Below are 13,017 nucleotides of genomic sequence, written 5' to 3'. Positions count from 1 at the left end.
ATACTTCTATCAGGTAGAGTTTAAAAAATCCACTGAGATTTAATTTACCATGTTCATATTTTAGTTTATATTCTTTCAAGGTTAGTTGTGGCAGAGTACTTGATTCCCATCTTCTTCAAGTTCATGTTCACCAATGTTTTATATCTGGACTATCACGAGCCCCGGAGGTGAAAAGAGGAAGCTCTGGATTGAAACCTCTTTGTTTTCAGCTCTTTCATTGAAGCCAGTAAATGGAACAGATCTCTTGATATGACCGCATTCAGACACCTTGCAGATGTTTGATGTTATCACATAGCATCTTTATGAATAATAATACCGATTAGATGTGCTGTGTTGTTTGTTGAGTACTTATATGTGCACTAGACTCCCGAACTAATAGATGCTTGTATTCGTGCTCTAAGCATGCAGGGCACTGGTGTTGATTTCTGACAACATATGTGCTTGCCCTGCAGGTTCAGGGATTAGTGGCTCTTTGGTTAGCAGCTTATCCCACTAAAGCAGCGTAGAGGGGGCGTTAGGTGTTTGCACAGGGTGTCTGAGCGCTTGCGTGTGTGAGGAAGCTTCTGAACAGAGTTGCAGATTTGTCATGCATTGTTGTCATGAACTGCACTGTCAGTATGAAACGTGTTTGACTTGCTTTCTTGGGTGGTTGTTATAGAAAGAGTTGCAAATCCTGTTGGTTTCAAAATGACAATGAAACATGTTACATCTACTGCAACAGGAACCTCGGGGCTGTTTAACTTCTGAAGTACTGGAAGCTGTGTGTAGTAGCTGTAAACCGTAGAACATGTTTCAGATGTAGCACTGTGGCGGATGTTGATGTAAGTTTATGTCATGTAAGAAAACTAGTTTTTCAGATGGGTAATCTTTATGGGAAAAGATTACATTGTCATTGTTGGCTCATTTCCTTAGAAGTTGTTTTTGCTTGATTTCTTTTTCTTTCAAATTCTTTTAAAAAAAAAGCCCCACCAAAAGAGATAATGTCTTTACTGTGAACAATAATTTATTTTTATTCCAAGTAGAAGACATTTTGAGGTGCTTGGAGAGCTTTATATAAATTGCTTTATATACGTATATATACAGTATATATATAGTACAGACCAAAAGTTTGAACACACCTTTAATTCAATGAGTTTCCTTTATTTTCATGACTATTGACATTGTAGATTCACACTGAAGGCATCAAAACTATGAATAGCACATGTGGAAATATGCACTAAACAAAAAAGTGTAAAACAACTGAAAATACCCCTTATATTCTAGTTTCTTCAAAGTAGCAACCTTTTGCTGTGATTACTGCTTTGCACACACTCTGCATTTTCTTGATGAGCTTCAAGAGGTCGTCACCTGAAATGGTCTTCACTTCATAGGTGTGCCCTGTCAGGTTAATAAGTGGAATTTCCTGCCTTATAAATAGTCATGAAAATAAAGAAAACCCATTGAATTAGAAAGGTGTGTCCAAACCTTTGGTCTGCACTGTATATATATATATATATATATATATATATATATATATATATATATATATATATATATGAAGACAATCCTAACAGCGAATAATGCATCCAAGGGTTTGTTGCTCTTTGCAGTTTGTCCTGTCAGCTCTGTGCTGGAACAAGACTGTAAATCCTGCATCAGCACCTCCTGTTTATGCAGTCTCACAAGAAAACTAATTTCCTGACTTCCTCACATACAGGCACATGCTGCAGAAACAAAGGCAACATTGTTGTGTTGATGGTCAAATGTTTTCACAGAGCTGTTAAACAGAGTCATTCTGTCATAAAGTCTGAATGGTGCTGTCATTGTTGGTTTCAATTGGCCTGATATTATGGATATTATTATAATAAATTATTGAATTACAAGGCTTGTCTTAAACGCATACGTTTGTCCGTGTAGCTAATGTTTGTGTGTTTAACTGACAAATCTTTATTGTAGCACAATATTGTAATTCTATAAAGTGTGTTTCATTTGGAGCATCAGCCATCGTAATGGAGTGAAAGTTGCTGCTAATTCAGATGAACATTAGTCTGCTATGTAGGGGGTTTATTCTCTCAAGGCATCCACAGATTACATCACCGCCCTTCCCCTCGATTTGCACGTAGTTGCCTATTTGTTAGTAAGTCGGCATGACAGCATGACAGAGGGATGAGGGCCTTGAAGGAGTGATGACTGAAAAGGCATGAGTGGCAGGCAGTGAGGGGATGGCAGAAAAGAGGATGGGAAGGGTGCAGAGCAAGAAAAAAACCCAATGTGGCAGAAGTTAGAGGGGAAACCAAATTCAGTGATAACAGGGAGAATATCTCCTACGTTAATAAATATGTGGATAACTGATGATGTTGATGATTTTGCTGCAGATGTTATGTGCATTATATGTTTGCATGCAGTACTTGTATTTAATTAAATATTCAGTGTTAAACTAAAAAATCAATAAATTAAGCATAGAGGTGTTTGGTCAAATGTAAGGGAAATTTGTAAAGAATGAATGAAATCTACTGACCTCTGTTGGTAAGTCATTAAAACTACACCATCATGAAAATTTGATTTTAACAAACATATTCGGTCATTTGGGTCAGTATTGAGGATGAGGGTAAGAGATTATATAGGCAATGTCAATCTAATGATTCATTAATAGGTGTCTTCTGCAACTGAAGTTATTCAACAATCAAAGTAGTGATTGAAACTGACAAATGTTCTCTTGACCGGCTGAGAGAGGTAAACGGCAGGTCAGTTATTGCTTCTTTACTAATTTTTCACTGGTAAATAAATGCAGTAAAAGTGAAAACTCCTACTCTTTTGAGTCTGCAAACACATCAACTTATGGCACATTTTTATCTTTATGATACATTTCCATTATATTTAATTATTGAAATGACATAAGGATTCTGCAAATCTTTTATATTCCATAATTTAAAAAATCTGAATCAACAGGCCAGGCTAAGAAAAGCAGAAATCAGTACCAGCTAGTAAAGCCTGATCAGTTGATCTATAACTGATAGACTTTGGATCCAAGTTATTTGCACACTCAGATGTCCGTAGGGAGAATGTAGCACTTACTCTATTCTCAAAGATTAGATTGCCAAACCCACAGAAAGTTGGGCTAAATAAATTCTTTATTGCACTGCTTTATAGCTTGTTGAAACTTTTACATCTCCAATGCTGCCTTTTTATCTTGCTACATTTATCCTGAAGGTTATTTATTAATATAATTATTTTTTCATTTGAATATGCTCTACTTTTCAATAAAATATAAAGTCAGATGTTAAGTTCCTTTCCTTTGTTCTCTATTTACACCAGAGTATTTTAGGTCTGATGCTTCCTGCCGTCACAATGGAAACGGAGGCCAGTCACATGCTGGAGGCTGCATTGGAGCAGATGGACGACATCATTGCAGGTAAGAGGCAGAGGCAGGAGGGGTTGACTGTGTGATGATAGAGGTTAAAAGGGTTAAATGTAGTCTGTATTTTGAAAAAATGTTGGTGTAGTGATGGAGACCGCTGTTGTAGTTGAGAGAAACATCTTGAACCACATTTTGCACATTTATACACAACAAATTAACATTTTAAAAAAATAAATAAATGTCTCAATATGTTTGAACTACTGTGTTCTATCATATTCACATTTACATTAAGTTTTCCAGATTTCACACTCACATTAATGTTATGATGATGCTTGATGTGGACCCAAATGCAGGCTCAATTTTTCTGTCAATTTGAGAGCGCACATTTTCAGTCCAAAAGCAGGATTTCTTGTCTTTTGTTCTCAAAACTTTTAATACTTTTAATACACAAGTAGTTACATTTTTAATTTGAAAGGACTTAGTGTCTTTCTTCTCAAAACTTGAAATCCTTTTACTCAAAACGTCTGCTCGCTTTCAAATATTCACTGTGCTTTCTCAAACCTTTCTCCTCGCACTCAAAACTTGTATCTGCTTGGATCAAATCTCACCTTGCAAACCTCTGCGCTTGCTTGCAAATCATTTTCTGCTCGCACTTGGAACAAAAAAGTACTGTTGCCTGGCAATCTCTCAGCCAGAAGAATGAAAGTGTTGTACTGGGTGCATTTGGGAATTTTTCTGCCATAATTCGAGAGCACACATTCGAAGTCTGAAAGCAGGACTTAATGTCTTTTGTTCTCAAAAGAAAACTTGAAATCCTTTTGCTCATATTAATGTCTATTTTGTCAGGACTTCTTTATGCGTATTGTTCTGTGTCAGCTAAGCCACTTTCTCCCAAGTTGTTTATAAAGAGACCACAAATGAAGAAAATTTTTCATTAAATAGTTTTGACTTTGAACCAAACTTGATGAAATTGTCAATAAAACTAAATTTCTAAAGTCAGCCAACATTTAACAGTCTACTTATTGAAAGATATTATTTTGACATCAGAGTCTACAGTAGACTATAAACTTTAGCTTCCCTTTTCATCTCTTTTTGCTCATTTGATCTGGCTGCTGAATTTTCTCAGTTAATACGGCAGAGTCTCACTGCTTTATTGAAAAACACAGCGAGAAAGTAAACTTGTATAAGTAGGTTAATCAGTGGCAAAGGAGTGGGCAGCACAAATTCAAAGAGGCTCATTTAGATGTGTGTTTGTGTGTAAAAAAAAAAGAGGGGGGTGTTTGCTGCAGCCCTCTCAGCCTTGACTAGTACAGATTTGAGTAACAGAAGGGTAAATGTTTAATGTTATCCATCAATATGATGTGGGAAAACAGAAAGCATCTGTCCAGTAACACAGAGGGAGAGAAAAAGACAGATGGATACATTTCAGATTGGATATATTAGAGATCAGAAACATGTAGCATAAGTATATACAAAACACAGAGCTCTTATGGAATCAAGAAAAGTATTTTCCAAGTCTATAAGGATTGGAAGTGAAAAATAAAGTGTGGAATATAAATATTGTTTATGTTAATGCAGGGGTGCCCAAGGTCAGTCCTGGAGGGCCGGCATCCTGCATGTTCTAGTTCTCTCCCTGGTTTAACGCACCTGGATCAAATGATGGCTCGTTAGAAGGCCTAAGAAGAACATTGACATGCTGAGAAGGTTGTTGGTGCCACCAGGGAGAGAACTAAAACGTGCAGGATGCCGGCCCTCGAGGACCGACTTTGGGCACCCCTGTGTTAATGTATTCAGCCACATTTTATCACTTTCTGTCTTCCTGATGAATTTGCACCATATTTTCAGAGTTAATTGCCACAGATTTTGACAGATTTCTGCTCTAATTTTCCACTTCAGTCTTTGACCATTTTATTAACATTTAAAGGGTTTTTTATATTAGCTACTATGATTATTTATTCTAGGAATGCACTAGTGTAGATATAAGAGCTTTACTGATACTGAGTAAATCTCAAGACCATCAGTTTTAAAATGCCTCAACAGCTTTGTGCTCATGCTCAGCTTTTTTGACCCCTCTCTGCAGCTGAACATTTTTATTGACATCTTTTGGCTTTTCCAGTAAATACCTCTGACCTTTGCTTCTGTCTTTTTGACTAACAAGTATCACAGAAGGTTTTTGCTGAATGTGCATAACATGTTAAAGAAGATTTTAGCTTCCACCAGCAACGTACTCTTCATTCCCAGCTGTGAAAGCTCAAGTGGGCTGAGGTAGGGTTGATTGATTGTTATGCAAATTAGTATTTTTACAGAATTACCTCAGTAGTGTTAATTGTATCAATAGCTTTTTACAAATGTACTGGTGAACTTTCCTATAAGTGGCTGGTCAACCTAAGTTATTCTCAGAGCACATCGGTAAGAAACCAGAAAAAACATTTAAACCATGGCATGCTTCACTTATCTCAGTTAAAGTCAGTGGTCAGACTTTAAAAATAACAAAGAGACAGATTAATATTATATTCATGGGGGGGGTTCCACAAACAGAGGAGCAGCTGCAGAGTTATTTAGGTCCAAAATTTTGATGACTAAATGCAGATGGAATAAAAGATTTAGAATAATTAAGTCAGTCATGTAGTGACTTTAATATACCGTACTAAAAGAGGACAACAGGATAAAAGATGCTTTTATTTTTGGAGGGTAATACACTCAGCCTTACTACTGAGCTCCCTTTGCCATAGTGGGGAGACATGATAAATGGCTTGTACTTGAATAGCGCTTTATCAAGTCTATATCACATTCAGTCATTCACCCGCTCATGCAAACATTCACACATCTGTACAGCACCAATAATTTTTGAGCATACTTTAGTTATGAGGTGCAGACTGTTTTTGGCTAGTTAGCAGATAGAACAAGATTTCTTTTTAAAAAAGAAAAAAAGGTTTTTATCATAAATTTAGGTGATTATTTAGCACTTTTCCCAAATTGGTCAAGTATTTCTTCTTCCTCACTACATGTGAAACATTTATGCATTTAGGTCAAGAAGATTGTCATCACACCATGCGATAAATAACGAGAGCCTGGGACCTCCACTAGCAGCACCTTAAATCTTTTAGCTTTATTTTAGACTAAAATGATGCTTTTGTTTACAGTTCCTACAGCTGCTTCAAAACCCGTTGAGCTCACTGAGTGCTCTGAGGCTCGCTATCCCAGCTCTCACTGACCGCAAATAGAAACGCATTAAAAATCCCATTAGCGATAACATCAGCCAATCACTAACAAGGAAATTAGAGTCACTTATCAACAGAATTTAGATATGTTGGTCATATTACATTCCACAATGTTTTTGGATCTGGTGGGAACATAAAGTGAATGTGCTCTATTTGTTGTTTGTTGGGTTAGAGTTAGGTTTGTGCTGTAGTTGGAACTTGAACAAGGCTCCTCATGCATTGCTTTCCCTGCTTTAAGGTGGCTACATTTAAGGAATGTGAAACTAAATAAAGTTCATACTGAAAAGAAGAATTTAAACTACAGTGATCTGTTGTAAAATCAAAACGTAAAAGTTTATGTTTTGTAAATAAGTGAAGCTGTGTAGGTGACTGTGGGAAGCAGGTGTGCAAAGGGGTCTGCAGCACCCCATGGAGGATGTATTTGGCAGCATTACCTGCGAATAAGCATTTACTGACTGCTGCTGAGCTTAACTTTTCTACCAGGTCTGACCTGCTGAATTGAGATTTTTACCAGCTCCGATTCTCTTTTGAGGATTATAATACACACAGATTATTTTATGCAAATGATATTGTGACTGAAAAATATGTTTAGAAAGAACATCCACCAAAAAGAAGAATGCAGGTTCCTTGATGGAGGTGGAAACAGGCAGACACCAAACTCAAGTTGCAGATTGGTACTAGGTGCTAATCCTAAGCCAGCTGTTATGTTGAAATGGGAGTTTTTTCTTTTTAATATTTTACTTTTACAGTCAGGAGTCTGTTTTTATAAGCAGAGTGGGTCAGGAGGGGTTAAAGACCACTCTAAGACAGGATTGCCAATCTTTTCCTTGATTTAGACCATTTATTGTGCTGAGCCACCATATAACGTGGCTGTTTTATATAGCCACATTTACTTGACTGTATCCAGATGTGCTATTGTTGCCATCACTGTTTAAATATGAGTTACAGGGCAATAATCCAGGTGACACATGAACATTTAGGAATCTGCCGTCAAGATGACTGGATCTGATTCAGTCATGCTTCCTGTTCTTTTAGCTGTACCTCAGTGTGTTGAATATATTTTCTGTTAATGAGACATTAGCACAGATTTGCTTTTCCAATTCATTTTCCAATTTTATAAGGTGAATTAATGAAATAGTGAGTGATCATCCCGTCTCACCACTCAGGTTCAAGGGCAGCAGCGATGGAGTTTTCCAGCACTGTGTACGATCTGGGTTCTCCTGTCAGCGCCGGTCCACTGCAGGTCGTCCAGTTAGCCGAGGAGCTCAAACTTGCGCTGGAGGTTCAGCCCAATCAGGAGGAGAGAGACAACCTCAGAGCTCAACTGCCTCTAGAAACGGCACAGGCTCTCATCGATTGGCTGCAGACTGGAAGTGTAAGTACAGGATCTGAAATGACAAACACTCTCCATGTATTTGCTTCAACTTTTTTTAAGCAATTTCATAAAAGAAGTGTATATAAATATTGGTGGATTATTTTACTATCTCTATTTTACTAATCAGATGCTTAAACAACCCATAAAATGGCCTGCATGACAAAATTGTGTGGTGCAAGGTGCTTTTAGAAAGAAAACATTTAAAAAGTGAGTTAAATGTTTACCCTGACTTGCCACTCCTCATTGTTTCTGTCACCCTAAAACACCTGGAGAACTGGAGTGAGTGTTTTATTACTAAAAGAACAAGTAGAGTTAGAACATGTTCTGGTAAGTTTTCCTTGGAGACACCATTACAACTTAACTATTATTGACTTCCTGTACTACGTTCCCTCCCTTACACCGTCTGTCGGCCCTTTGTGGCCTCTCAGTCATTACAACTTCTCTGTTTACGTCAGCTTTTACCTCTCCTTCTCCCTCTTTTTCCCCTTCGCTCTCTCTCTATATAGTAGTGCAGAGTCTCCCCACTCACTGAGACTATGCACGTTTAGTCACCCATCCTCTCTTTTCTCATGCAAGTCTGTTTTGTAAATGTAAATGAGGCAGCTTTATATTCAAGCAGCCAAGTCTCTGGCAGGAGGACGTGATTTCTTTGGACTGTTACTCTGAGGTAAGGTAAAACTGCTCCAAAAAGTTGAAAGTATTGTCTTGCAATGTTTGAAAGATAGTTGCCGGGTTTGTTCTTGGATGTGTTTTTCAAGTGGGAAGTTTTAAGTATTAGTAAAAAAAAAAAAAGGGTCCTGACTGAGAGTCTTTATGCTCTTAGTAATCAGATTACTCTCATAGAGCTGGTTGTGCTGTCAGAAGCAGTTGGCTGCTGTTGCTGAGCTTTGTCCTGCAGAGGTTGCTGTTTTCTGTGCAGAAAGCAAAGTCAAATTGTATGCAGAATAATGGAGATGGGTGCAGCTGAAGATTTTCAGCTTGCGCATTGTCTCAGCAGCAGATGTCTCCCATGTTGCTTTCACCCACTGTTCATTCCGCCCTTATTCTCTGCTTCTTTGTTTTGTTGAGTTTCCTCTTGTCTTCTGCTTCCTGTTCCTGCTACTTTTTGCTGCCTATTTTCAGTGCAAAAGTTCATTATTTTTATGAATGTGAATGCACTTTACATGACCTTAATTGTCAATCATGTGCGAAGAGAATGTTGTGCACAGTTGAGGGGATGATTGTAGAAAAGAGTAACTGGTTTTGAATTGTCTTATTTTTCAGAATTGAAAGCAATAATATTCAATTCAACACATTACAATGTTGTATTCTCAGCTCTCCCCAATTTTACACTTGCATACCGTAAGACTTATTTCCTATAATGCATTAAAATTCAAGACCGTTTATATAGAGAAACATTAGAGTGATAGTTTGGTATAAAACTGTGTGTGTATAAAAAAACTAACTCGTGGTATTATGCATTTATAAAAGGACATGCATTGGGAAAAATCAAATGCATAACATTTTAATTAAATATTTTAATTATTTAACTGACAAAAAAAGATAAATATGCCACGAACAATTTTGGCCACCGATGGTAACAACCAACTGCAGCTGGATCACCAAGCTCAACTGCAAAGAGACAATGGGTATTGTCTTCATAAACAGAGAGCTTGAATGGTGTTGTCCACACCCTTCTATAAGTTATCTATTTCAAATGAAAAGGTTCAGTTAAGATTTTCAAAATTATATAATTAAAGTTTATGGAAACAATGATGTGTGATGGTTTGGCAATCCATTTGGTAGGCAGTTAATCCAACCCTCCCCCCCCCCCGACTATCACAGCCATTTTTTCTTGAAATGGACTGAGAAACAACTGGGAAAATCCCCAAATCTTTGCTGAAACAAAAAGCTGCTCATGTGCAAGTTTTTAAAATGGATGAATAAACGCCTGGCAGATCATCAAGACATCTAAAACAGAAGCTTGTACTCTTCCAGTCTAACTTTTTTCTTCTCTTGCACCTCCCCGCTGACCTAAAAGGAGCAGGATCAAAGACATTGGAGCTTCATAATTAGTCTTCAATCCTGGGGCTTCTCTCCTGGGATACTTCACAGTGAAACTCATACATATACACAGGAAGGATTATCAGATGACTTGTGACTGCCACTCATTAGAGCTGACTCAAATGTTTGTCTTCAGATACAAGATATTGGAAAAGCGGATTCCCTGCCCAGAGATTAGTAATCACAAATAAAGTGTATTTTCTTGTTGACTTGTATGCATTGTTTCACATTAAACTGACTAAAAGTCCCCTCGTTCAGAATAGTATTAGGAGTAACACATAATGAATGTAATGTATGATATTCACACATTTAAAGCATTGTTTGGGGTCTTCAATCTCTTCAGCATTTTGATCATCACACTCAGGACCAAAGGACATGTTTGACCTTCTATTTCTATTTCCTTTATTTAACCAGGTAAACCCCATTGAGATCTGGATCTCATTTTCAATATTACAGACCTGGGCAGAAGTTTGAAATACACAGCAACCTGGTTACAAAATAAAACGTTAGTCATCGTTAGTAAAACAGGAATTGGTACTTACAAATCTGATGATTCTGGGTTTCCATTGGAGCTGTGCAGTATATTAAGTTGCTATCATAATTAAATATCTGCTATCCAAACCAATCCGGGGCTCTGTGAAAAACTTGTAACTCGTTCTCCCACCTTGCCAGATACATCTGCTATCTGGCATTTGTGATGGTGGCTTTGGATATTTTTTCATTTTGGCAAACTTGTCTTTACAGAATGGGTTAATTCAGACATGTTTAAGGGTTTTGAGGATGGACAGCTTGCTTAAGGTCAATTCACAAGATCTCATTCTTTAGAATTAAGTTTGGGTTTTTGACATCAGCTGCTTCTTAGCCTTTTAGAAGGGAATTTTCTGGAATGCTTTGGATCACTGTCCTGCAGCATAAACCTAAGTGTACTTCAGCTTAAGCTCATGAACTTATGACCAGAAATTAGCCTTGTTTCCATCAAGGTTTTTTTAATGCGCATTTTAAAGTATGGAAACAGTTGAGATCAATTCTAGCCTACAGTGCGGCTGAAATTGTTTCATTTCAATGTTTATATGTTAATGGCACAATGAGGATTCTCTCTTTAGTTTGTTGAATATTAATTTAACCAAATGAAAATGAAATTCAATTTAACTTTATTATCGTAATTCAAAAAAATTTGTAAAAAAAAGATTGTGACAGGTATTTTTTATTGTCTGTCAAAATAAAACGTTTTATTTGCCCTACAACATATAAATAAAACAACAAATAAATTTGGCAAATGTATTAACTACCCAAATTATTAAGCAATTTTTAAGAATAACTCATAAACCTACAACAAATAATTTTCTTCTGTTAAATATATTACAGTTCGATTGCAAAAGTTTATGTTACCAAAGATAAATTTTCTACTTTGTTTTTCTATTTGATGAGCATAAATTACTTGTAATCTGCTGCTTTTTGCTTGTGGTGCATTCATTCATTATCTGTACATGTTTTTTTTTTGTTGTCATGACAAGTGGCGTACATTGTTTTGATGAATGTGTCTGCAAAATATACAGGAAATGGGACCCCAGGCTAATGGTTTTAAACAAAAAGAAAAAAAAAATGATGAGACGCACAGATGGGGGCCGACACAGGAGACTGGTTTAAAGTCTTCTAGCACCGTGACTACAACTTGATTCAATGGGGAAGAGAATCTTGGTGTGTTTGTTTGTGCTCATGAGTCTGTTGCTGCTTTGTTCGCTTTTCTGGCATCCGATGGGCCCAAACTCAAGAACAGATGACAGAGAGATTGAGGAAAAACCCTCCCACTTACCCCCTCCTCTCTGGACTCGGCCATTTGGCTGTCAGACGGACCTCGGTAGAAAAGAGAGAAAAAAAAAAATAGGGTAAGCAATTCTAAAATGAAGAAAGAAAGGGGGACAGAGGAGGAAGTGTTTGTCCACTGGAAAAGAATGATTATTCTTTCAGAAACTTTGGAATGAAGAGTAGTTTCTAAGGAGAGAGAGAAAAAGAGTAATGTTGAGGAGAGAAAGGAAGGAGAGAATAACGGGAAGGGGTGAAGGAGAGGGGAGTTGTCCCTCTCAGGAGGCAGAGATCATAAAATCCCTCCTCCTCCACAGCTGTGAACATCGCAGCAGTAAATGAATGCTATACAGCGGTTAGTGACTTCACTTTTACTTTTTTGTTTACTTGGATGAATTGCACACACAAACTTAAAACGCGTGCAGAAACAGAAGAAAAAAAGTCAGGCCAGTGATGGGCTGGGAGCATGGACACTCCCATTGATTTCTACAGACACTTCTCTTGGCTCAAAAAGGTGAGGGCTGCGTCCTTTTCATGTTTGTGTTTTTCATGTCTGTCATGCACATTCCACATAATTAATTTTGCAATCTGTGCATGCCTGGAAGGAGTTTTCGTATAGGCAACAAACAGGAAAAGTACTGCTAAAAAGGGAAAGTAGAAACTCTTTTGCAAAAGTTTGGGAGTTGTTGATCTACTTAGGATGCATGTCATTGTCCTGATTGTATTGTGTTCTTTCCTGGCAACAGACTGATGTAATTTCCCTTACAATCCAAAAGCAGAGCTACATCTCTTAGTTGCAGTGGCTTTATGAAGACACTCTTCACATGGTTTTGGTATCAGATTAGAAGCATTATCTGTCAGCTGATGGCTGTTGACGGTGCTACGACTGATTCTGCAGGATTTAATGAGAGGGAATGTGCCATGTGAGATTTTATCAGTGGTTAAGAAATGTAACTGAATGTTTAACTGATAGAAGTGTTTGACCACAGTTTATGCTGTATGTTGTGCTGTCATGAGTTGTATAATCAGTCCTTCCTCTATGTAACTTGGTGTGATAGTTTTTAACTACCCCTAATTTTGATATTCCATGCTTCAAATTAAACAGATTGTCTTGTAATTTTAAAAGAGGTGTTTTTAACATCTTCTTTTCACACAATTTTTTACTTTTTTATTCTAGTCGTTTATCAGCCCTGTCATATTTCATTTATGCAGGTTTGTCCAATTGAGATTGCATAGGC

At 37.3% G+C, this 13,017-nt stretch overlaps 1 protein-coding gene across 8 annotated transcripts in view; it reads left to right on the top strand.

Annotated features, from left to right (window-relative positions):
* Nucleotides 1–13,017, top strand: part of LOC102223875 (liprin-beta-2-like) — a 71,929-nt gene that overhangs the window by 14,881 nt on the left and 44,031 nt on the right. For 7 of the 8 annotated variants that reach the window (XM_023351022.1, XM_023351027.1, XM_014473619.2 and 4 more), the window contains exons 2-3: nt 3,295–3,391; nt 7,725–7,933. In XM_023351022.1, the coding sequence (XP_023206790.1) occupies nt 3,310–3,391; nt 7,725–7,933 (291 nt within the window). In that variant the 5' untranslated portion in view covers nt 3,295–3,309. Of the gene's footprint in view, nt 1–3,294; nt 3,392–7,724; nt 7,934–11,844; nt 12,294–13,017 lie in introns of those variants that run through there. The other variant, XM_023351052.1, reaches the window with a different exon arrangement.

Source organism: Xiphophorus maculatus, chromosome 2 (assembly GCF_002775205.1).
Source record: "Xiphophorus maculatus strain JP 163 A chromosome 2, X_maculatus-5.0-male, whole genome shotgun sequence".
Taxonomy (NCBI): domain Eukaryota; kingdom Metazoa; phylum Chordata; class Actinopteri; order Cyprinodontiformes; family Poeciliidae; genus Xiphophorus; species Xiphophorus maculatus.
This window is presented reverse-complemented; position numbering and strand designations above follow the sequence as displayed.